General features: G+C 56.6%; 1 protein-coding gene across 1 annotated transcript; it reads right to left on the reverse strand.

The window, feature by feature from the left end:
* ITPRIP (inositol 1,4,5-trisphosphate receptor interacting protein) lies at positions 1-24,740 on the reverse strand. Its single transcript, XM_032423455.1, has 2 exons — positions 24,634-24,740; positions 1-5,340 (listed from the first exon to the last, which is right to left on the reverse strand). The coding sequence occupies exon 2, from the start codon at positions 5,325-5,327 to the stop codon at positions 3,669-3,671; it is 1,659 nt and encodes a 552-aa protein (XP_032279346.1). The 5' UTR covers positions 5,328-5,340; positions 24,634-24,740; the 3' UTR covers positions 1-3,668.
* Between the last annotated feature and the right edge of the window lie 860 nt (positions 24,741-25,600).

A 25,600-nucleotide genomic window follows, 5' to 3' on the forward strand; every position in this document is an offset into this window, starting at 1 on the left:
TGAGAAAAGTTAACTCTAAAAGATGCCCTTCCCAGGGTGGGGGTCCAGGGGCAAAGTAGGGGAGGGTGAAGTGGGGTGGGGACAAGTCAAGTGGTTATTGGTGCTCTCTGTTCTCGGTCTGCTGGCCAAACCAAACAACCTTCCATCTCTATCCCATGAGGTGGCGACCGCATGGAGCATGAGGATGTTCTGAATCAGCTTATGGGGTGACTTAAGTTAGAACTTCAGGGACATTCACCGACCCTGCCACAGTCGCCACTGACCCCACCCACCCTGGAAGCTGGCCATAAAGCCCCGCAGCACCCAACACAGCGCTGACCACATAGTCAGGGACTTCACGGTTAGGGGCAAATCAGGTTACTTTATCACTCACAAATCAGCAACGGCTCACCACTGCTTATTGTATGAAGTTCAAATTTACCTTGGCTCAGCCTTAAAGGCTTTTCTGAGATCAGCCCCAACATTTTCAAACTCATTTGCTAAAACTTCTCAGTATCTATCAGCATATAGACCAGCCCTGCTTGGGTTCAAATTCTGGCTTTGCAACTTATCCTTCTGTGCCTCAGTGTCCTCCTCTGGAAAGTGGGGAGGATGTTAACAGCACCCACATCATAGGGTTGACATGGGAATTAAATGAGTTAAAGTACATGAATGCACCCAGAAGGCTGACTGGCATGAAGTAGGTTCTACGCCCCTGTTGCCTAGTCCATCACGCTCCCCTCCCCTCACTCCGCGGTTCTGGCTGGAACACTTTCCCGGCTCAGTCTTACCCATCATCCAGAAGCTCTATCAGGCAGTGCCTAATCCCTAATCCCCCCAGGTAGCGGTGGTTCTTGGGCCTTCAGAATCACCTGGGGAACTTGGCAAAATGCAGATTCCTGGGCTGGACTCCTAGCGACTCCACTGAAGTCTGCAGTGTGGCCCAGAAACCCGCACCCGGGTGACACGGGACCACCGCCGGAGAAGCAGGCTCTAAAGGGGCTCCTCCTTCGGACCAGCCAGCAGTGTGTTCCCCTCTTTCTCGTGGCCCTTCCCAACCTAATCGACATCCTGGCCTCGGGCCGACCATCCTTCTTTCAGTGCTGTCAAGACCAAGACATGCGGCAAAATGTAGTTCTGGAGCATCTTACCCAACCAGCGAGCAGATGCCCGGTGGGGTCAAGCCTGCTTGGGAAAGGAGAGAGCTTCCTCAGAGAAAGAGGCCTGGCTGTCCTTAGTGGAAAGGCCTGTCAAATGCCCTGATGGACTAAACCCTCCATTGAAAAGACAATCTCTTTCCTCAAAACCCAAAAGCTTCGTGCTCCTCGTAGCTCCCACACTTGTCTGCACATCGAGCTCGGGGAAAGAAGGTCTTGGGCTGACATCCCCCACGTTCCCCTTCTGGAACTCTGTAGGCTGCTTCAAAGATGGGCTAGAAAGACTCTATTTTGTGATTTTTCTAAAAAGTTTCCTGAAAGCATAAGAATCAAAAGGGAGTGAAAGCTTCCGCTGGTCAACAGGAAACCCCCCCTGCTCCCCAACTCGGCCCAGGGAACCTCACAGACTTCCTGAAGGTAAAACAAACACTGTGACCAGTTTCTACTCCTTGCAAGAATTTAATTCTTCCTTTCATATAAATAAGGCAGCATGAAACACCGAGAGCTCGGCTGTTTTCCGCTTCAGAAGCAGCTTTGGTGCATAGAAGATCCCCACTGCCCTGCTGAGTTGTCTTCTCTGGATAAACAAGAGGCCAGAAGGTCATTTTTCAGTGAACTTCTCCCTGGAAGCCAAGGGGAGGCTGAGGGAGGTTCAGGCTTGGTCTTGGCTTCTGGAGCCTGGTTCCCGGCTGTGGGGTCTCCTCCAAGCACAAGCTAAGGATGGGGTGGGGGGGGGGAAGGCAAGGCATGGGCAATAATAAATACGGAAATTCACCCCGATTCTGGAAACAAGTCACAACTGAATGGGGGCTTGGGGCTACTGCTGGGGGCCACGTGGGCATGACCACCCTTCCTGGCCCCACGCTGCCCGCTCCGGCGCTGGGGAGACCAGACCCAGGTCTGCGTGGTCCGACTCCAGCTTACATGGAAGGGTTCCTACAGGCCCCAGTGCCCCATCACAGCCGAGCCTCCTGCCGCAAGCGAACCCTGCCAGGCAAACCGTCCATCTTCTGGAACCGCTGGGGCCAGGTGAGAGCGCCCCTGGGTGAGGGACAGAACCCTCCGCAGCTCGTGGTGAGCCCGACACCCCCACAGAATGGGGTCTGCTGTTCGGCAGGCCTGGCCAGCTTAAACCCTGGAGGGGAACTCGGGTGCTGGTTCAGGGGCGCTCCTTCTTGCCTCCCCCTTGGCTTGCTGCGAGGGTTACTGAGGCACTACCATGGGAGAAACTCCCAAAGGGCCAGCGAAGCCAGAAGCGGAGGAGGAGTGGCTTCCCAACCCCCGACCCAGGCCTGGAGACGGGCCAGCTCCCACCGCAGGCTTTGGCGCCTGCCCAGGGACCACAGCCCCCAGCAGTGCTGGGGTGACCTCTCTGGGGCCTGGGGGCTGGGTCGGCTGTCATCCCTGCGTGTTTCCAGTCGGCCAAGTCTCTTCGGGTCTTGGTCATCTGGTGTGGCTGGCAAAGCCCATGCAGAAAGGGGGGTTCTGTGCCATGAGGGCGCCCCACTGCAGTGAATGGGTCTTGGGGCCAACGGATGGAGCCGGGTCTCCTCTTGCCTCCAGGCATGCTTGGTTCTAGGACTGCGACCCTGCTGAGGAAAACTCAGGGCTGTGGCGTCCCTCCCTCCCTCCCTCCTCAGCTCTGCCATCTTCTCTGAACTGCGCGTCAGCGCCCTGGGGACAGGTTCTACCCTTCGCCCCAGTCACCCTGTGTCTCTTGCAGCTTCCACCTCCGGGATCCGCCCTCCCCCACCACACGGATGGTCAGAGACCGGCTGTGGAGCTTGTCCCCAGCACGGAATACAGGTACCTACGGGGCTCAGGGCACAGCACACTGGGGTAAGGGGTGGGAAAGGGGGTGCACCCTGAGTGAGACACGGAGCTGAAAAAGTGGCTGACTGAAACTTCCCTCTGCCACCAAGTACCCACTTCTGTGCCACAGACATTGGCCCCGTGGGGCCTTGAATCTCTTCTAGGTCTTTTCTACAAATAGTTTGAAAGGACCCCTAACGTGCAGGCTGTGGATGGAAGGTTGCAAATTCCCACAAGTGTCCCTGTTGGTGCCTTGGCCGCGGATGCCTGGGGCCAAGGATTACTGGAAACAGGCTGCAGGGTCTTAACAGGCATCCCCGTCAGCATTCCTGCAGATCCTCTGTTGATATTTAAGTAAAGCCTGGACCTGGGATGTAAAAATTACACCCGCATCACTGTTTGCGTTGTCTTTAGCTCAGCGTCCAGAGAGGATTTTGTCATCATCTTGGCCATTTGTGGTGATCCAAAAGTAAGCTGCAAAGGATCAACCAAAGCCAGACAATAACCTCACCAGTAGGACCCCAGTGGTGTAAAAGCAAACCAGCTTTTCCAGCTTGGAATTCTGTTTCCTCCGCGGGCCACAGGGCCTGGCTTCCCTGGTGGGCTGAGCCCGGGCGCCGCACAGCGCCCGCCACTCTCCTGGGCCGGGGCCTGCAGATGCCCCCAGAGGCGTGGACATGTGGGGTGCCCCGCGTCCTGGCCCCCTGGGTCCTGGATGCTCTACGAGACAACAGCTTTGTGGGGCGGGCTGGCCTGGTCTGAGGGGATATGCAGGGAATACTCGCGAATGAGCACCGGGGCGTTCTTGAGCATCTCGTAGAAGGAGTCCACTGTCTTCCGGTAGAGACTTCGCTGCAGGACGAAGGGCCGGAAGAGGTTGAGAGGCTCGGCCCTGCGCACGGCCTCGGGGAGTCCCATGCCCTCGGGCACCTTGCGGTTGCCGATGAAGAAGTGAGGGAGTTTCTTCTCCAGCAGGCTCTTCTCCAGGAAGCGGAGCAACTCGCGCAGCCGGGCGTCCAGCTGCCCTGCCTGCCAGTCGGCCGGCCGCCGGGACAGTAGGAGGTGCAGCAGGGCGGTCTTCACGTGGTAGTTGCCCAGGCCGCTGGGGCCGCTCAGGCGGCTCTGCTTGCACAGCAGGAAGGAGGCGATCTGCAAGCAGCTGAGGTGACAGGCCCCGTCGGGCAGTGCCTTCGAGGTCATCCGGAGGAAGTGTCGCTCGTAGACAGCAAAGGACAGGAGCCAGTCGGTGCTGGAGGCCGGGGTCTCCCCGCAGGGCTCCCTGGGCAGGTGGGACACAAAGTACAGGTCCGAGTCGTCACACTGGATCACGGGAATCAGGTTGAAGGGCATGAACTTCCCCGAGCGGAACTTGATCTTGAGGGAGCCCGGGGAGTCCAGCTGACCGAAGGCCAGGTCGAACTCGTATTTGTGGGCGATGCGGTGCCAGGCTCTGGTGAGGGCCGTCTGGAACCACTTCATGACCTGCACCGTGTCCAGGTACGGGGGGTCCCCGGCGCACAGCAGGGCCTCCAGGCCGCGGCCGGGCCGCGCGGCGCTGTGGCTGCCGTGGAGGAGACACAGCATGTCCTCCCCCAGCGTGCTCTTGCCGCACACGCAGCCCGGCGCGTCCTCGTCGGCCCGGACCACCCTGACCTGGCCGTAGCCCTGGCGGTCCAAGGGCACGGAGCGGTGGGAGCAGCAGAGCTCCGGGCGGAAGTGGTAGGGCTCGGGGGGCACGAAGGGCACAAAGAGGTCGCACAGCAGCGGCCTGTCCACCTGCCAGTTCTCATACATGCTGTCCACGCCAATGAAGTCCTCCACCTCCACGTCCGCATCCCGGCTGCAGAGGCTCCTCAGGGCCTCCAGCAAGTCATCCACGAAGCCTTCCACGAGCTCCCGGGTGCGGGCCGCGTCGGCCGTGGCGGCCCGGATGCAGCGCTCGTAGAAGTGCTCGAGCGTCGCCTTGTTGGGCAGGGTGAGGCCCCGGAGCGGGGCGCCCTCCAGGCCGGGCAGCTCGTCCTCGTCCCCACCCAGGCAGTCCGCGGAAGGCCCATCCTGGTGGTCCTGCCGCCACACCTCGATCACCAGGAAGAGGATCATGCAGAGGGTGCTCCACAGGTCCCAGGCCGTGCGGGTCTCGTTCTGCTGCTGGCCTTCGTCGGCCACCTGCTCCAGGGCCTCCCTCTCGGCCGCCAGCCGGGCCACCTCCTCCTCCAGGCGGAGCTGCTCCAGCTGCATCTTCTCCTGGTGCGCCTGCATCTTGCGGATGATCTCCTCCTCGCTCTCGGGGACCGTGGCGTTCTCCCGCGGGAACAGCAGCGGGTGGTTGATGATGGCCGTCACCACCACCAGACACACCCGGAAGAGCCCCAGAGCCATGGCTGGAACGTGCCTGCCATACAGAGAGACAGATCAAGGGTCACACCCAGCTGCCCTCCAGGCCACTTCCTCCCCGGACCCTCTCACCGACCTCTGTCCCACAGAGCTGAAGAAGGTCTCACTGTCTCCCGCCCAGCCCACAGTCTCCCCCCAGCCCGTGCCTCCCTGGAGCCCTGGAAGAAAGAACCGCAAAGTCCCTGCACCCAGCAATCCTTGGCTGAGCAACTCGTGGAGGTTGTCCTGTTTCTGTCTGCCCAGGCTTTCCTCCTTCTGGAAGCAGCAACCCACTGTCCCCAGGAGCCAACCCTTTTCTGGCCCCCTTCCTATGGCTTGGGTGGGGATAACCCCACCCCCAGCTCCAGCGGTGAACATATAACCCGGGCCCAAGCTAGTCCACACCCCCACCCCCACACTGTGGATTCAGTGAGGAGCACAGGACCTCCCTCCGGCCAAGGGGAAGGACACAGAGGTGGGATTTGCTGGGGCCGATGGTGAGAAAGACTAGGTTTGCCAGGGAACAGAATCGCAGCTGCGGGGGGGCTCTCTAGACCTCAAAGGGGGGGTCTGCTTGAGAAAGATGCCAACGTAGACAAAAGCAGATTCCCTGGACCCAGCTATGCCTGAAGACATTGCCTCTGGACTTTTAAAGTCACACAAGTCAATAATATCTTCACTTTAAGTCGGTTTGAGTCGTTTTCCTATATACTTCAACCCACCTCTCCCCAGTGAATGCCTTGTGGCCAATGTGACTTTCCTCAAGGCAGTAAAGCCTAGTGGTTAAGAACAAGAAGGCTGAGTTCCAAGGCCAGCCCTGTCATTGATTAGCTGTGTGCCCTTGAGCATGTTAACACACCTCTCTGAGACCCAGTTTCCTTACTGGACGAGGGGAAGGCCATAGGACCCACAGGGTCACAGTACCGAGGGATGCGGCGACCCATGCAGATGGTGTACATGGCACGGTGGATGGTGCAGAGCATAGATTCACTGAACAGCAAGTGTTTTTGAAGCAGTTTTGGGCCCCTGTGTTCTCCTACTGCAAACCTCTCCTTCTGATCTGTAAGACCTCAGCCCAAATTCAGACCCTGACCTCCTGGCCTTCTCCTGGGTCTCTCCCTAGGGCAATCCTAGAGACAACCAGAGTGACTGAGTCATTGGATTTCCTCTCCTGAGTCATCTAAACTTTAAATCTGACTTCTTAATTGTGAAGGGAGACACTCCATTCCTCTAGGACAAATGGATTTTTTAGATCTCAAGTGATTTTTAGGGAAGGGCTAACCCCTTACAATCCTGGGAGTTAAGATACACAGAACCTCGGCCCCACCCCAGACCTAGTGAACCATAATCTGCATTTTAATACCATCCACATTAAAGTCTGAGAGGCGCAGTCTTATAGGGTAAGCCTTACATTATACCCTCACCTCTCCCAGGCGGGAACCTTGGGGAGTAACAACAGTCGTTTCCCATGCTTGCCCCGCCCCCTTTCTGCCTGGGACTTCTAGACGAGAGCAAATGGCCAAATGACGTTGTTGGACAACAGAGAACACAGAGGGCCCCCTGGCCCCCCGTATGCCAACGCATGCTGACAGGAGCTTCTCCACTTTGCTTGAGCCCCATTCCCTATCCTTGAATTTGCACCCTTCAAACCACTTATTCTGGCTCTTACCCTAACGGTGCCACGTGGCATCAGGTAAAGACATGTCTACAGGTTCTAGCCAGCAGGGCCAGGACGTACGTGACCTGAGTTGCCACACGTGGGCAAAGCCTGCTGCTCAGATGTGATTTCATCCCATACACAGCTGGACACGCAGGCAGGAACCAAAAGCGGGGTCCGCCGGCAGCCGAGCTCAGCGCGCACACGCATCAGGCCTCAGAGGTGAACTTGAGGAGGAGACGGAGGCCAGGAGAAAGTGCAGGAAGTCAGGCCGGAAGGGGTGTGGGTGAAGAAGAAGTCCGGGGGGGAAGCTAGCCAGCTTTTCTTCCCCAAGACAAGGAGCAGCGGGTCAGCCCTGGTTTCCATGCGATGGAAACCTCAATGGAAAGTTTTGCCAGGGCGATCCGAGGCAAGGCCGTGAGACTGGCTTCTTGACGTGGATCAGGGTTTTAAGATCAAGGCGTGCAGTGCTAAGAAGAACAGCGCCAGGCAGCAACCAGCTGGGAGAGAATTCGGAGGTTCTGAGGCCCTTGAAGGCCCCTGTACTACGGGCAGCCCCCTTTGGGCCCAGCAGAGCCCGACAGGTCAGTATAGTCCTGGGCAGCTCGTGACCAGTCTCCATGCCAACTCGGGGTAGGATGCCAGCAAGTGGGGAGTGATGCCATCGTCAAGCCTTATGAGTGGGAAGTCTTCCTCCTCTCTCCCCAACAGCTTCCACGGGGCTACCTGTGGGCATCCTCATGCCTTGTTCAAGGACTGTAACAGCCTCCTTGTACTGGGACAGGCAACATTCAAAGCTCCAAACCAACTGGAGCCATCGACTCTGTATGCAAGGGGTTAAGAGGATGGATTCTGGAGTAGACAAGATGGGGCTAGAAGCCAACATGGGCACGTACTAGCTATGTGTCCTTGGACAAATCACTCAACTTCTTAAACCTTAAGTCTCTTCATCTGTGAAATGGGCATAATCATACCTGATGTCGTAAAGCTTGAACGAGATCATGCATATAAAGTCCTTAGCAAAATGCCTGCCCCCAAGTGCGATTTCTCATGAAAGGGTATCTGTGATGGGATGGGGGAAACGCAGTGACCCTGCCCATAGGGGTTCTTGAGGGGCGACACAGATGCCCCTACAAGGTACTCTGGCAGGATGCAAGCAGCCCACAATAACACTGACAGGAGCAGGGTTACAAGACTCACGGGAGCACGAGGGAGATGGGCTGACAAAGTGGGAGGAGCCTGGGCTCTAGAAGCAGACAGGCCTGGGTTTGAACGTGACTCTGCTCCTTGCCAAGGGGTCTAGCTTCTCCAGGGCTCCACAGCTTTCCCTCTGAGATGGAGCTAACAGCAGACCCTCCTTCCTAGAAGGCTGAGTTACGGGACATAATCCATTTCAGGTGCTTGGCACAGTGCCTGGCACAGAATAGATGCCCTTCAATATTCGCTCCTTCCCTCTAGGCCTCCACAGGCCTCTGTTTTCTCACCTGCTAAGCACACCAGCCCTGCCAAGTCCTAGGGGTGCGGAGGAAAGCACGCTCCAAAGTGCTTTGAAAGCACAAAATGCTCCTTCTAGCGTAGCTGTCCCCTGGCATGCCATTCTGCCCACCCTGCCCCCCAGCAAAGGGGAGAAGCCTTTGGAGCTTTGGATCCTCCTGCAGGTGGAGTTCTGACTCACTCCTTACTTAAACCATCAACTCGCTCCCAGGGATCAGATGAGATCCCAGTTGCCTTTTTGCTCCTTTTAATGTCTGGACAGGCCGGCTCTGCCTATGGCAACCTAAGGGATGGGGAACGGACTGTGGCTGCTCAGTGCTCACTACAGGGGGCCAAGTTGGAACCTCTACTTCCTCTGCCCAAACCAAGCCACAGGGAATACTGCCCAGGGGGCCACGGGGCCAGAACAATGAGAAGGAACCAGAGTGGTGTGACTTTTACTGGAGACCACGGGGACAGACAGGTATCTGGGAGGCTCTCCCCAAACCATGGAATACACATGCATGTACACACATGCACACACACACACACACACACACAACCCCTTCCCAAAGGGCCCCTTTTCCCAATTTCAAAATTGTCCACTTCTGACCTGGGCCAAGGTTCTTACCCCTATGAGGCTGCCCCAATACATGGCCCGAGACATCCAGATGGGTTGGGCTTAAAAATTAACTTGGGTCACTCTGAGGGCTTTTGTCTGTCTGCTTGCCAGGAAGCCGGCAGGAAACTTGCTGAATTCCTCTCCACCCCCGGCCCCTGCCCACAGAGTGTGGTGGCCTATGCAGGTCACAGCTAAACTTAGCCTGGCGAAGAGCCAGGGTCACGAGGCAGCAGGGGCTGGGGCAGAGGGCTGCAGGTGGTCGGCCTAGACCAATGGTTTCCTCAGACCCTTATTCTGTGCAGAAGCCTCAGACTCTGGGGGACAAACCCTAGATGGCCTCTCTGTTCCCTGGGGTCTGTCACTCCTGCACCCCCCAGAGCCCCCCAGCACCCCAATCAGAGCTTGATCCAATGAATGCCACTAAGAGTTGTCTAATAGAGATATACTTCTGTTTATCAAGCCCTCACTAGGAGTGCTGGGTGCACAGTGACCCCCTATAACCTAACTGGTGTTATCCCTGTTTTACAGATGGGTTAACCAAGCATGAGACAAAAAGCAATTTTCTAGCCACACGACTAGAAAAGGCACAGCTGGGTTGAGATACAGCCTGTTCTTTCTGCTTCCACCTGGAAAGCCCAAGTTCTTTCCACCCTGCCATGTTTACAGAGCACCTACTATGCACAAGGAACATGCTGGATGCTGCAGGGCTCACAGGTGCAATCCCAGGGCTGGGGCCCAGCACCTATGTTGTAACGAGCCCTTCAGGTGGTTCCAGCACCCACTCACGTCTGACAACCAGCCCTGCCCAAGCCAGGCAGGCCTCCAGGGAGGAGGGGGGCGTGGTTACTGCAGTGTCCCTGCAGCCCCATCCTGCAGCTCGTGGGGGCTTTGCCCCACACCCAGCTTGTCAGGTGCAATTAGCTCTGCTAATTATAACAGCAAGAGTGGCCCCAGCCCTGGCGTCATCCTGGAGCTGAAAGGAGCGGCTGAGGTGGTTTCCTTATAAATTTAGAATAAAGGAGGTGGGTTGATGGCAGGGAAGCCACTTGCAGCCCAGGCCCCGGGGGGGTTCCTTGGGTCCCTTTCCCACTGCTTAGGCTCTGCACCCTCTGAGGAAGAAGGGGCCAAAGGAAACGGAGCTGTCAGTAAGTTTGGGCTGCACCCCTACTGTGTGCCCGGTCTCGTGCTGGAGTTTCCCAGGCCCACCTGGCGAGGTACATGGCTGTTTGGGGGCAATAAAGCCACACATTTAAGGAAGTCAGAATTTAGTGTTGTACTCATCTAAGGCCCATTTTACAGATGAAACTAAAGAGACCTAAAGAGGAGACTTGCCTGAGCAGGAGGGTGGGGTCAAAGTGATCCAGGCAGGCAGGCCCTCCCAGGGATTCCTGGACGGACAGACAGCAGAGAAGGGGCGGCGGGCGTTCGTGTTCCCATGAACAGCCAGAATGTACAAAGCTAAGTACTCAGCGTGTATTCTGTCGTTTGATTCTCAGAGCATGAGTTAGGTACTCGCAACATCCTACCTTGTGAAGAGATTGATAGTCAGAAAGGTCTACTGTGTGGCTTCTAAGGCTCCCTGTCTGCAGTGAGCTGTCCCCCTCCCTCTGTACTCCCTCCACCCACCCAGGGGATGAGTGAGCCCTGCCACCTCCTAGGCATCATGGCCAGGGGCGACCACCCAGATCGTCCGGGTTGGCTGTGCCCCGAGGAAACAGGACTGTAAGAAAGGATAGGTTGAATGCAGAGCTCGAGTTTGACCCTAAGTCTTGGGGTGGAGTTTGGGCCCGATGAGCAAGCTGTCTGTCTGCAGCCCTGGTGAGGCTGTCCTCCTGCGGTCTGGCCTGTCTGACCCCGATCCCATGCCTCTTTCTAGCGGAGCCCACGCTGCATGCTGGCGTCAGCTTCCCCGCCCAGCCCAGAGGCACCTTCATTCAGGACCAGCTCCGGGAGCCTGCCCCTCGGTGCAGGCCTCCCTTGCCCTTCTTGGAACTTTTGCAGGTCAGGCCACCTTGCTGCTCTTCCCTTGTGTCATTTCGCCCACAAGTCCCTGCCTTCCTAGCTACAGTTCCAGCAAGTTCCAAAAGCTGAATGTCTTCCTGTCTCCTCCCGGGCACCAGGCTGCCCAGTATCTCAGTGAGAGCTGACTTCTCATGTGTTAGGGAGGAGATGGTCGCTGTGGGAGTCACATGTCTCCACAGGCTCCTTCCTCTTCACCTAACTCAGGGCCTGGGGTGGGTGGGTGGGGTGTAAACAGCCTCAGCATAGATGGCTCTCACCCTTCCAGGACGGAAGTCCCCTGCAGGAGAGGAGAAAGGCCTTGCAGACTGGCCCACACCCCAGCAAGGCCATCTCTTGCTGAGGTTCCTTTTTGTGTGCACCGCCAATGGGGGTAGGGCCAGGGAAGGGGCTGAGCAGCACTGGGGAGGGGCTGGGTCCTGAGGCCTCAAGCCTGGGTAGGAGAGGGAGGGCAGGCAAAGAAAGGAAGTGAGGAAAGAGGAAGGAAGAGACCAACAAAGCGTAATTGAGAAATGGGTTGAAGGGTGAGGTGCTGGGCCCCCAGTGTCTCTTCTTCTCCGTGTCCTTACAGCCACCCCCATCACCTTCCACCCCACCCCTCCCCCCAGCAGAACATCTGTCTTGGCCTCCAGCCAGGCTCACCTTCCTCCAACCTGCCACTTTCATGGCCACTGGGCTCCTTCCCTTCCCTCCTTTCAGTCACCTTCCTGAAGGCAAGGGTTGTAAGACCAAATGTGGGGGAGAGGGATGGGGGCAGGGCCCTGTAGTAAATGGGCGAGGCTCCGGATGCTAGAGATCCAAGTGATGGGCATGGGGTCAACTGGTCCCACATGCTTTGTCTAAAGGGGAGAGCCACCACATCGCATGTGCTGCGTGCCGAGAATGACATGATCTTTTTTTTTTCCCAAGAGAAGCCAGAAATCTGGATTTTATCAACATCCCTCAATTTTACAATGTTGGGTGCTATTTCAAAAATTCTTTGAATTAGCCAAATTGGAAGCCAAATAAAATATGTCAGTGGGCCACCTAAAGCCTGCGGGCCCTGGTCCCCAGCCCCCTCTACGTGCCTCCTTTCTCCTGTCCACTGGCACTCCCCATCCCCTAGAAAGCATCCTCAAGGCTGCCCTTGACCCTGGGACTCTCCTCACTCTTCCCCCTCAGCAATTCCACCTCCTACTATTTCCTCTGTGAACAGGACTCCCTGAAATAGCCCCCTTGTCTCGACCCTTCTCCCTAAACCCAGTCCTGACTGTATTCCAGTGTCTCCCAGTCATCCCAACAGCCACCCCCAGAATAATCATAACTGGCATTTATGAGGGCTGGCCATGGGCCAGGCCTGTGCTAGGGATTTACATAAAGGCCTTCTCCACAGCCTCTCCAGGGACTAGAAGAGAACAGAGACTCTGCAGCCTACTGGGTATGCACTCAGGAGCACTTGGTGTTACCATCTAAGGTCTGTGGTCCCCAGGACTGGAGAACCAGACCCCCACCACCCCTCCCTACCCCAGGGGGGATCCCACACTGGGCTCAGAAGAAGCAGGGGCCAAGACTGGACGCTGGTCGGGGTGGGGGAGAGAGCAGAGAGGAGAGACAATCCCCCACCCCACCCTGCCCGCCATGCCCAGTGGAGGAGAGCCCATGGCAAAGTTTATGCTGTGAAGGGAGTGGTCTTCTCGTCAAGGTGAGCTCTGCTGTCATGGCCCCGTGGCCACGATGGCCAGACGCACAGAGGGTGGCCAGTCACACCGGTCAAAGCACTAAGTTTCCTCAAGGCCCGCTTTCAGAAGGGGAGGGGTTTCCAAAAAGTCACCAGGATGCCAACCCCATCCTCTGGTCTGGGGTCATGCAGCTGGCCAGCCCAAGTGCAGGAAAGACAGGGGCCTGGACTCCGCTGATGTGGGTGGGGGAGCCCACATCCTTCCTGGTCCTGCTCTTCCATCAGCAGCTCACACACATCCCTTGGCAAGCAACAGATGGAGAAGGCAGGGAAGCCATCAATCTCCCAGGAAGGACAGGGTGTCCTTCCGTCCAGCCATGCTGCCTGATGTCCCCACAGCATGTCATGGGAAATCACAGTGTCCTGGGACAGACAGACTGAGGCCTGGCGTCTCAGACGCTAAGGCATGGCAGGCAGGCTTGCAGGCCCCAGAGACAGGAAGGGGCTCCCCTGGCAGCCTTTTGTCCTGGTCCACATCCAGCTTTCTCTCACCTATTCTCCCCCAGGCCACCCTGAATCCAACAGTTGCTACGGTGGGTTGAACGGTGATCCTTAAAAAGATAAGTCCACGTGCTAACACCCAGACCCTGTGAATGTGACTTTACTTGGAAGGAAGCGTCTTTACAGATGTAATTAAATTAAGGACCTTGAGATGAGCTCAGCCTGCATTACCTGGGTGGGCCCTAAATCCAGTGACAAGTGTCTTTATAAAGAGACAGAAAAGGAGCAAACAGACAGAGAGGAGAAGGTGACAGAAGCCGGGGGCGGAGGCTGAAGCGAAGCTGCCCCGCCCCGGCCCGGAAGGCCTGGAGCCCCCACACGCTGGACGGGGCCAGGAAGTACCCCTCCCCCATCCCCCAGAGCATTCGGAGGCAGGGTGGCCCTGCGGGTACCTTGATTTCAGACTTCAGGCCTCCAGAACCCTGAGAGGGTCGTTTCTGTCGTTTGGCCACCCAGCTGGTTTGTGGTGTTTTGTCAAAGCTGCCCCGGGAGACTAACACAGCCTCCTGGCCCCACCCCGCCCCCCTGCCACCTCTGAGGTGGAGGCCTCCGTCACCCCCAGCCACCACCTCCTCCTCCCTGGAGGTCGCCCTTCTCTGTCTCACTGCGACACGGGTCAGAGCTTTCAGATTGATGTTCAGGGCCTGGCCCCACCAAGCCTTGGGGGACCCCTCAGTTCTCTTCCCACTTGCCCTGGCCACTTCCGATTACTGACTGTCCCCTGAACAGCTCCTGTACTGCCCCCAATTCCCTGCACCGTGTCCACACCACACGACCCAAACCCTACTCGATGGTCCTCACAGCAAGCCCATCTCAGAAACGGCCTCCAAGAGCCTTCCTGATCCCTCTCCACCCCCAACTCCTGAGACAAACCCTTCTTTCTTGAAAGGGATACAAGAACAAGCAGGGGGGTGGGGGCAGGGGGGACAGGGGGTGACAGCATATGTATTAAGCCCTTCTGAGTGCGGGTAGGCCTGGTGCCTTGTGCAGATGGCATCTCTGGAGATGTCCCAGAGCAGGGAGCCCACAGTCCTTGCTCCCCCGCCTCTCCCCTTAGGCAGCTCGGCTCACCAGTGGGGCAGCCCCATTTCACAGGCAGGAGCCCACAGAGCCGGGAGGGGGAAGGGCAGAGGGGCCGAGGCCATGCCAGGCCCACAGCTCCAGACCCCGCCATCTCCCCGGTTCACCCCATCCTGCTCTTTTATCATAGTGAGCTGCCCGAGCTCTGGTCTGACCCCACAACTTCCAGGGCCAGGAAGGCTTGTCTTGACATTCCCCAAAGCGCCTGGCAGAGACCCACATGCAGCGCTGCCTGCTCAGGGCACCAAGGACGCGTGCGATCCTGGGGACCCACCAGGGTGCTCACATCCTGCCCTCTGGAGACACCCGCTTTCCAAAGAAGGCACCACACGGGTCCTCCATTCTCAGGAAGGATGCGTTTCCTATAGCGGGTGTGCACCAAAGCGTCCCCCTTGATCCCCGGATTCCCACCTCAGATTTCTGGACCTGAGATCACAGGGGCGTGTTAACAATGGAAACACAGAGGTAACCATTTCCCACAGTGAAGCAGCCCTCATATACTGTCAGAGGTCGCCTCGGCTTGAGCTAGTGTTTCCCAGAATTTCCCTCCGCCTCTGGGCCCCAGCTCGCCCACAAGAGCTGGCTGGGAGGGAACATTAACACCCACCTCCGGCAGGAACGCCAAGGCTCCCCAGACTCGTCCCCCTTCCCTCCCTCCACCCTGCGTTCTCTCCACTCCCGGCCTCCAAGCAGAGCAGTGAATGCTCAGGACGGGCCACACGTGGGCTGTGGGGCAGGGAGGCCAGGCTGCAGCGACGGAAAGCAGGCTCCAGACAACAGCAAACACGCTGGCTCAGTGGGGAGGGTCTTCGAGGGGGCTGAGCAGGAACCAGAGAGAAAATACAAAGGAAAACAAAGTGGAGACAAAGCCCTCCCTTGGCCACCCTGCTCCCGCTCTCACAGATGAGCTGGGGATGGATGGGATGAAACAGGCTGCTGGGCACCACCTTCCTTGTGATCCCTGGAGGAGAACAAAGACAGACCAGCTCACAAAGACAACCTGGCCTCTCCAGGGAGTGCAGGGGCCCCCGGGACTTTTCCACAGTTTCCCCACCCGCCCCCTCTTACTCACGGCCTGGCTGGAGGGATTCTGGCCCCCACACAGTGAAATCCCAGGCTGTTCTCCCACCCTGGTCCCCTGGGGCTTGGGCCGTACTGGACACAATGCCTGTGCCCCAGCTGGGCAGGGGGGAGGGGAGAAGGGGGAGGAGGAGGGGGGTGGGAAGGGAAGAGCTCTGGGCCTCCTGCGTGTATGTACAAACACACACACACACACACACACACGCACGCACGCACACGCGCTCTGCGCCTGCAAAGATCTAAAACCCTTTCATCTCAATCAAGGGGAATAGCAAGGGGAATTAATAAAAGCAAGATGGAGGCCAACCCAGTTGTAAAACGCCTCAGAGCTGGTGGGGGCCTCTCAGCTTGTGCTCTCTGCGGCAGGAACCGGGGCTGAACGACACGGTCGGCCGCCCGCCCTCCCCAGGGCTGCCTCAGTCAGGGCCAACCAGCACTCCCCGTCCGGGAAAGCAGGGGGCCTCGACCGTAAGTCTGAGAACTGCTGGCAAAACTACCCCCAGACTCGGCTAGGACTGCACAGAGTCCTCTTCCCTGTGAATTAGACGAAACGATGACGACCGCGACAGCCAGCCACAGGGAGGGAATGATGCCTGCGCTCTGCCCTGGCTTGTGCCCGAGGCTGCGCCTGGCGCATAGTGGGGGCGCCTGAACCAATGACAGGGACGGGCGGGTCAGGCTGGGGCAGGCAGCAAGCAGCCCCTGACCCTGCCGAGTTCACAGGGACATACTCCGCCCCAAGGCCACCCAGAAAGAAAGAGCCCGAGATCTTCAGCTCAGAAGAGCTTAACACTTTGCGGAGGCTTAGTGTCCAGCAGTGAAGGGCCCAGGCTCTGCAATCAAAGGGCCTGGGTTTGAATCCCAAGTCTCTCACTTGGGGTGACAAGAGTACTTCCTTCTTGGCATGGTGGTCCCATACATGCTGGTGCTCCGTAAAGGACACGGTTATCGGTATGGGTGATAAGGCCAGGTCTCCCCTTTGATTTGTTAAATCCTGCATCTTAGGGACTCCTCTGGGGAGACGGGGGGTGACCAACATCCCTGCAGCATTCCAGAAGCCTGGGGACTTGGCCTGTTGTCTCCTCCACCTCCCTGTTTCTTCAAAAGGCCCCAGGGGCTGCCATAGAGGGAGAGCAGGAAGCTTGGCACCTGGAGAGCTCGCAGCTTGCCACCCTCCCCCCCACCCCCAGTCTGGCAGCATCAACACTGACCAATCCTCCAGGCCTTCTGAGCACCTAGAAGGAGAAACCACCGTGGGGCCCTGATGCCTGGTATTGAAGGTTCAGGGGTTCCTCGATGCATGCTGAGTGAATCAATGAAGTCAGGAGTGGGGGAAAAAAACTCATTGCTTTTTGAAATGGGGGTGTAGTGGGAGATCCCTGATGAAGTCACTTCTAAGGTTTTTCTTCCTGGGAGGTGCTCTGCTGTCAGAAAAACAAAGTGCTAACAGTGGTAAGCGCCTTGGGGAATGTGAGCAAAAACCCTTCCAGATGCGGCCCGGAGACAGACCTCAGCTACTTCAGGTGTGGATGGCCTCCTTCGAACTGTAGGCTGACTTACCGCCCATGTTTACCAAGAAAACGACCCAGGAATGAACTCTGACACAAGTTTATCTGACCCCCAGCTGCCTTTCCCCTTGACGCCCACTTCCTTGCTTGAGAGTCTTACAGAAATAGAAGATAAATGGAGGATACAGGATTTGAAGCAAATTCCGGAAAAGAAGCAGAGAAGCAACCCTTGGTGGAGTGGCAAGCAGTTCTCCCTTTCCAGAAAAGAACAGACCAGCCCCTTGGCCCTGACATCCCATGGGAGAGCTTAAAAACTAGCAGCCAACGTGGGACATTTATAGAGATTTAGGCATTGTGCAAAATGCTTTACGGGTCTCATCTGCACAATAAACCTCTGAAAGAGGCACTATCTGCATTTTATAGATAAGGAAACTGAGGCTCAGTGTGGCGAGGCCTCACTCATTATCAGCGCCGGAATTTGAACTCAGGACTGACCTTCAAGCCTCCAATCTTCCCATCATGCTGTGCTGCTCAGTGACCCGATTGTCTGTGAAATATTACATGCATCTAGGGGCTTTCCTGTACCGTTTAGGGCAGGGCAGGTGCCAATTTAAGTGAAATCTGGGCACGAAGCAGGGAATCAGACTTAATGGGCTTTCAAGGCCCCTCCCACCGGAGCTTCTGGGTGTGTGAGCTGAGCTGTCAGAGCCGGCTTTGCAGCTGAAGGGACAGTGCGTTGGGAAAAGGGAGGGAGGGCCCTTCTGACACTGGACAGTGCCTTTTGCAGGCATCAGGGAGAAAGGGGCATTTTGGGGTGGCAAGCAGGGGTAGGGCCTAGGCATCCCCCATTCTCTTCCCCTTCAGCCCAGGCTCGCTGTGGTCCTGCCCCTTAACTGACTCTGGAACAAAGTCTCAGCAAACAAAGGACCTTTTCATGAACTTCAGGCAGGTTCCCTGACTGCTTTGAAGAATTCCTGGCTATTGAAACAGGCTCCTGGGAGGACAGTTTGTTATGAGCATGGTTTTATACCAACAAGCAGGACTAGAATTATGACAACGCCCTCCCTATGGTTTGGTGCCGGTTAGGAGACTCCTGAATCCACTTCAGGGAAATGACCTGGGGAGAGAGGAGGAGGAACCCAAGACAGCTCCAAAGCTGAGCCCTCCTCCCAGGCAGCCAGCGTGTCCCACGATGTCACCCACCTGCAAATGAGTTGTCTGGAAATTGTGGGCTCTGTATTGTTTCCAGGACTGCCATCTGAGGATCTGAAAGTGCTCTGTATATTCTCTGGTACTGGCTGCTCCTATCCCCATTAAACAGGCAGAGAAACTGAGTCCAACTGCTAATATCACAGAGTCACGCAGGAGGAGACCTGGAGTCGGGGGTCTGCCTGCTGTCTTCCCGCCTCTGACACTCGGACTTTGTGGGACTCTGTTCTTTGGCAGGACACAGTCAACACCCATGCCTGTCCTCTCTAACACCACACCCCAAATCTCGGATCTATCTCCACCGCCTCCGAACCCCTGTATGAACTCCTGGGGAGGAAGGGATTCCGCGGCTTTCGTTTAGGCCGACTTGAAATTCTATGGGGTGTGCTAGAGCTGGTGAGGGGTGAGCTGTGAACCTCGCTTCTGTTCCCAGCTGGTACCAACCCTTGGAGCAACACATCCCAGACATTCCTCCTCTCTGCGTGCCTTTGATTATAAAGCTCCACGAAGCCAATGAATCCCGAGCGCGTTCACCGCCTTGCACATTGTACCTGCATAACCAGTACTCAAGCAACGGATGAAGGTTCTCTCTTAAGTGAGGGCGTGGGCATCCTTGTGTCCTGCTGTCCTTCGGGGGTGACGGTGGAGAAGCAGCGAAAGCCATTTTCCTGACCTCCCCATCACTGATCCCCTACCTCCCACTCTCCCCTACCAGATTCAGGCTGTAGAAGGGAAACCCGGGGCTATGGAAGCTGCCAGAAGCTACTGTAAGGAGTCATGCTCTTTGCTCCTAGTTGCAGCTCAGAGAACTAAACAAGATTTCAGCCCTCAGCACTGAGCTCTAGTCCCTCGGCCAAGCCCAAGGCCCAGAGACCTACCCCCAACTGGCTCCCAGCCTAGACCTCTGAACTGCAGCCCCTCCCTCTTCCCCTCGCCCAGCCCCTGAGAAACACACCTGTGGATGTCACACCTTCTGTGCTCCCTCCCTTCAACATGTGTCTTACAGTTGGGACGGTTCTTATTCCTCCCCATCTACCTTAAGGTGGAGGTGAGGTGTTGCCGTGGGCAACAGTGATGTCACCTGGAGGTGCTTCCATTCAGCCGATGGCAGGGGGTGGGTCACTTGGATAGAGGGGGAATATCACAGGTCCCAAACTGCTGAGGAGGGCCCTACGGACCTCTTAGGCACCCCCAAACGACCTTCTTCCTCTCCCAGAAAACCTCACTCTTCTCTCCCCTCTGGATGGATGCCTGCTCAGACCCAGCCTCAAACCTGACTCTCCCTCCCCCAGAGTAGGTGGAAAGGTGGGGACTAGCAGCTTTCTCCTCAGCTCTGAACAAACGACAGCAAGGGCTCAGATGAGATGAGCTCCTTCCTTCTAAGCCTCTGGGACAGTCTGGGTCCCTATAGCCTTGTCCTTTGGCCAGACATCAGTGGCACGAATGGGGATGCTGGGGGCCCAGTTCGACAGAGAATGTGGATCCTCGACTGCCTTTAAGAGCTCATGCTAGCCAGATTAGAGGTCTGGGCCAGGCACAGTGCGCAGCGCTTTCTACACGTGTCCTGTGAGTGGTTATCCCCATTTTACCTATGATGAAACTGAGGCTTGAGATAGTCAAAGCACTTGCCCAAATACAGAGAACATCCATCCACTGATCAGCGGAGCCAGGACTCAACCCAAGTCCACCCTACTCCGAAGCCCAAGATGCCGAGGCCTCTGGAGACTGTGGCTTACTAAAGATGAGCCACGAGGGGGCCTGGACAGAGATCACAGAGAGCCCTTTAAATCCAGAGAGGCCATCTGGGCAGGCCAGCTGACCCGAGGCAAGCTCGCCTCGCACAGGGCCTGCAGTAAGTGGCCAGTCTGGGGTCTTCCACTTCCCCAAGCACCTGTGCTGATTAGGGACCATGTTCTTTGCTCTGTGCTTGGCTTACTGTTGACCCATCCAGGCCACCTGACCAAGTCCTCTTAATTTGCATATAGCATTTACCCCCAGGTGTAGTGGTTAACTTATGCAAATGAAACTCTCTGTGACTGGGAGCTAATGCTTATAAAGCACTAAACAAATTAAGTAAGTAAAATCAAAATAGCTAAGTTATGCAAGAGGAAATGGAGACATCCTATCAGGTAAACACTGCCCCTGAGACACAGGCCAAGGAGACCTACACAGCCAGGCTGACTGGAGTACTGGTCTACCGGGCAGGTATCTCTCCACTGATGAGAGGGCCACAGAAGTCAAGAGAGCCCCGTGCTATTAGACAAGCCCCTCCCTGTGCTGCTTTGCCAAGCACGAGCTGCCTGGAAATTTGGATTCCCATGTGGCTCGCCCAGGATGCAGGAATCAGATACCATCTAGTCTGCATGATGGTGATGGTCACAAGTCTTCCAAATTAAAAAAACTAGCATTCTAATTTGCACACCCACTTCTGGGAGCTTCTCGAAGTGACTCAGTTGTCCAAGTCCAAACCACTTGGAAAATTGTGGAGATGGGGTTTCTGAGTAGGAACAGCTAAGAGCTAGACTTGGGATAGGTGACATGATCCACATAAATACCACCCTTTATGGGAAATCTGCTGGGTACCAGCTGGTTCTTCCCAAGAGACTTTGAGACATCCTCATCGGCTGAGAAGCTAGTTTATTTAAAATACTGTCTATAGATAGTATGTAGTAACATGTTTAACTCCAACTAATTAAGTGCTAAAATGTATGGTGCGGAAAAGAAATGATCATATATAAATGAAGGTGTGAAATGGAATTTGGGGAAGGATTTCCTGAACAAGCTTGGGAAGGACATCTACAGGTGAACAGGGCCTGGACAGGGAAGGGAAGAGGGAATAGATGGGGACTGGGGGGTGGGAAGTGCTGGGACAGCATGTTTGGACACTCGCCACCTCGTTCCACTCCTGGGGGCATTTCCTGCCTAGGTCAGGGGCCCCGAGTAGCTGTGGCCTTTTCCCTCTGCACCACACCCAGGTGGCACTTACTCATCACCCTCATGTCAGGCCCCAAACTGGATTTGCCACCTCACACTGCCCAGCAATTAAAAAGGAAAGTCAGCTGATACTTGGGCCAGGCCTCCCATGAGCCATCAAGGCTCAGCGAGCTCTTTTTCCTCGCCTTTCTGCTGCCAGATGAGTTTTCCATCTTTCTTCCATCTGAGCAGAGTGGGTATTTCTTCCTTTGACAAAGAAAAAAGCAATTGCTCTTCCCTTCTTCCACAAGGGCCCCCAACCAAACTAGCTTTCTTTTCTTTTTTTTTTTTAAAGATTTATCCATTTATGAGAGAGAGAACATGAGAGAGAGCATGTAAGCAGTGGAAGGGGCAGAGGGAGAGAGAGAAGGAGAGGATCCCAAGCTCCCAAGCAGACTCCCTGCTGAGTGTGGAGCCCGCCACTGGGCAGATCCCATGACTCCCGAGAGCATGACCTGAGCCAAAACCAAGAGTTGGACGCTCAACCAACTGAGCCACCCAGGCGCCCCCCAAACTAGCTTTTAAAGCTTAACCTGCTTCTTGTTCTGTGAATGTTCAGTAATTGGGACTCAGCTTCCAGGCTCCTGAACACGTCACTGCTCTATGCCTTAGCTTCCTCATCTATACGGGGATAACAATGCCTACCTCATAGGACTCCTATGAAGATTAAATGACTTAATGAAAGGGAAGTGGTTTTGGGGGAAAAAAAAAAAAGCCTGGCAAATAAATGCTAAGCCCTCAATAATGGTTGGTTATCATGGCTGCTGTGTATGGTTGCACAGGTGGTGTACTGCTCAAGAACACCTGGCCAGGATATGGTGAGGATGAGTCCAGCTCACATGCACTTGTCCAGCTATGTGCCTTGGCCATGTCCATCAAGATGAGGCCCCAAGGTGGTATCCTACATGTCACCAAGGTGTCATCCTCTTGCAGAGAGGTACATCTTATTCTAATTCACATAAGGAGCGGAATATGCTAGCAACAGCCTTGGCTGTTATTATTAACAACCCTTGGCATTCTCAAACATATCCCTCTCCCCTGCAAGGCTGAGATCAGTCTATCTGGGATAAATTGGTCTCAGTCATAAATAAGTTCCCCGGTCCTCAGCACCCCAGCACTCTAGGACACTAGTCTGTTAAAACCCCACAGGCTGCACTAATACCTCATCCCTACTAGGGGGACTTCTCAGCCCCAAATACGGAGCCACAGTTTTGGCCTCTGAAGGGACTCTGGCCTTCCTAACTGCTGATGGCCAGCTGTCTCTGCTGACAGGGATGGGCAGTGCATTGCCAACGGAGGAGTTCTAGTTGTTGGCAAGTTACTCCTCACTTCTGAGTAAGACCTGTCTTCCTGTTTCTCCTACTCACTGAGTCTCTGAGGTCAGACAGAGCAAGTCTTCTCCTTTTCTCAAGTGACAGTCCTGGAGATTCCTGAAGGCCACAGCCTCATCCCCCTCGGCTTCTCATCCCGGAGACAACTATTGCCGGTTCACGCCCTTCTCCCTCATAAGATGAGCTTTGCAGAGCCCCCTTCCCCTGCCATCCCCTCCCCTCTGGACCAGTTCCCTCTGGCAGTGCCGCCCCTTCCAAGAGGTGGCATGGCGCCCTGAGCTCATGCCCTCCAGTGGCCCAACACTACCCTTCCAACGGCTCTGCTGGTCACTGCCTCCCACTGAGATGTGTACCCCTCCAGCAGACAGAATCCCCCACTGTCTTTCTCTTATTAACCCCAGGGGGTTCAAGAAGGGAAAAATACAAAACCAGTTTTTCTTTCTTTTCTTCCTTCCTTCCTTTCTTTTTTAAAAAAATTTTATTTATTTGAGAAAGAGAGAGAGAGAGCATAGGCGCAGGGGCAGAGGGAGAGAGAGAAGCAGGCTCCCTGCCCAGGACCCCGGGGATCATGACCTGAGCAGAAGGCAGACCCTTAACCGACTGAGCCACCCAGGCGCCCCCAAAACCAGTTTTCTCCCAGACAGTACTTTCTCCTGTGGGCAACTTTGCCAGAAGCCTCTACCGGAAGTTCTTCCCTGTTCTTGCCCTCAGATAAAAAGTTCGCCCCCACACCCTCTTCTTTGTCTCCCTTTGAGCACCGCAGGAGCTGGGAGCCATTGCTGGTAAGGTGACAACTTCTGGGATGATGGCATCGGGTTAAAAGTTCAGACCCTTGCCCCCTGAAAGCCAGAGCCCGAATCGGCTGCATCTCTGAAAATTGCGGAGCGCGGGTATGGCATTTGAACAAGGCTTTCCATCCACCCAGAGAGCGCAGAGAGTCAGTCTAACCACTTTATGGTTACCCACAGTGCAGACACGAGGGCAGACTGGCCTGCAGCGGTGGCCGGCACAGGGAATTAGCAAACAATGAAAGCCACTTAGGCACGTAGGCTGGGAGGAGGCCTCCAGAGCACGGCCCAGCATGTTATTAATAAAGAGCCGAACGGCAGCAATCCTCCCTGCGTCTGCCACGCCGTTTTCACAGCCAGCCTGGACCTGGGACTGCACCAGGCTCAGGTCACCTTTACCTGGCAGCCTCTCCGAGGCAGAACTGGTTTGTAAAAGGGAAGCGCCTGGGTCAAATCCAAAAGAGTAACGACAAAATAGAACAGGATTCTCAAACTGATTTAGATCCCGAAGGCCGGGGTCTAGGATCTGCCAGTATCCGGAGCTCTTTTAGTTTTGAAGAAGGTTCCTTCGCACACCAGGCAGAGGATGCCATAGGCCACATGCGGTCCCTGAGTCGCTCAGCAAAATATTTTCGCTTCCTGCTCGGCAGCATTTTGGTTTTTAAAGAGGAGCATTTCGGATGGGAAGCTTGGCCCTGGGGCTTCTGAGTCCCTACACCTGGAAGCCAGAAAGCTAGAGACACTGGGGAGGGGTGGGGATGGGGTTAAGGGTCAGGCGGCAGAGACCATGTGTAGCCGCGAGAGCAAGTTCTGCACAGCGCGGGGTCTCCTCCACTAAGAGTCACGAAAGAGGAAGCTGTGGAGGCTTCATCCGGCCCCCATAACCCCACAGCTTCACTACCTTAAACCGAGAAAAAACAAGCTGCACTCCCCCTGCCTGCTTCCAGGCGGGGAAGCAGGCTGGCCGAAGAGCCGAGTGACCCGGCCTGTCTTTCTGCCCGAGCACTCCGCTCAGACGGTCCGAAGTAACGGATCGCCGGGGCACAAGGGACAACGTCGCGGCCCCGCTTCGGGCGCCCGGAGGAGGCGCTGCCCGCCGCGCGGGGCTGCAGCGAGGCGCCCCCGGGGTCCGCGGCCGGGGCTGGAGCGGAGACGCGGGGGCGCAGGACGCGCGCGCCGCACAAGACCACGCAGCCGGGTCTCCCCACGCACCCCAGCCCCCGGCCGAGCAGCCGCCCGCGCCCCCGCGCCCCCGCTGCGCGCCCCCAGCGCGGGCGCAGCGCCGCCTACCCGCGGTCCCCCCGCCCCGCGCCCCTCTTCCCCCACCACGCGAGGTGGACGCCCCGGGACTTACGCTGGCCTTTGTCCCGCTCCGGCTCGCGGCAGGGACCGCGCCACCGGGCTGCGCGCGCGGGTCCCCAGGGCCCGGAGGCCGCGGCTCGCGGGCGGCTTCGGCCGAGCGCCCTGCCGGGCACTTAGGGGGACGGGGGCGGCGACACCCCGGCCGGCTCCCGCCTCCAGGCCTCCATCAGCGCGGCCCTAAAGGCGGCGGAGTTACTCATTTCCTGGATGTCACAGAAACTTTTTCCTCCTTATAAGAACAAAACACCCGCCTCTACCCCGGGCTGCGGAAGCTTCTTAAGGAGGACCAGGCGGGTTGCGGCAGCTCGGAGCCGGGACCGCCGCAGAGGTCGGCCGATTGACCCCCAGAAACTCCAGAGGGGCCAGCAGAACTGGAGGGTGACCGGACGAATCGGGCTCTGGCCACCGGAGTCAACTGGTGCGGGTGGACAGGGAGTCGGGGAGGACGACCTTAAAAGTCGGTCTGGGCCGGCGGAACGGAAGGGGTTAAATCACGGCCAGTCGACAGTGCGTTTTCCCGCGGCGCGTTTTACGAGCGGCGGAGTTGCCGGGGCCACCTCTTTTGTCCTCGCGAGGGAAATATAAATCGAGACACGACGCCGGCCCTTTTCTCTTTTTGCGGCTTCAATGGATTGAAATAACTCGCCACACTGAACGATAAGCCGATGCTTGGTTGCCTTTCTCTCGGAGTAACCCGGCACAAAGGAGCGTGGGGGACCGCCCGCTTCCATCTGTAGAGGGCGCTGTAGGGTCCAGAGCGTGTTTACAGTTGTGGGACTTACACCCTGTTTGTGAAGTTAGGCGCGAGCGAGCTGAGGACGGGAGGGACAGCGGCCGCACCACCCTGGTGGTCCTTAATGGGTTATGAAATCCATAACCTATTCTTTTCCCCTTGAGACCTACTCCAGTGTCACAGCCGGTGAAGTGGCCGGCCACAGCTTGAATAAATCCTGCATGAA

This window comes from Phoca vitulina, unplaced genomic scaffold (assembly GCF_004348235.1).
Source record: "Phoca vitulina isolate PV1807 unplaced genomic scaffold, GSC_HSeal_1.0 scaffold28, whole genome shotgun sequence".
In the NCBI taxonomy this organism is placed as follows: Eukaryota; Metazoa; Chordata; class Mammalia; order Carnivora; family Phocidae; genus Phoca; species Phoca vitulina.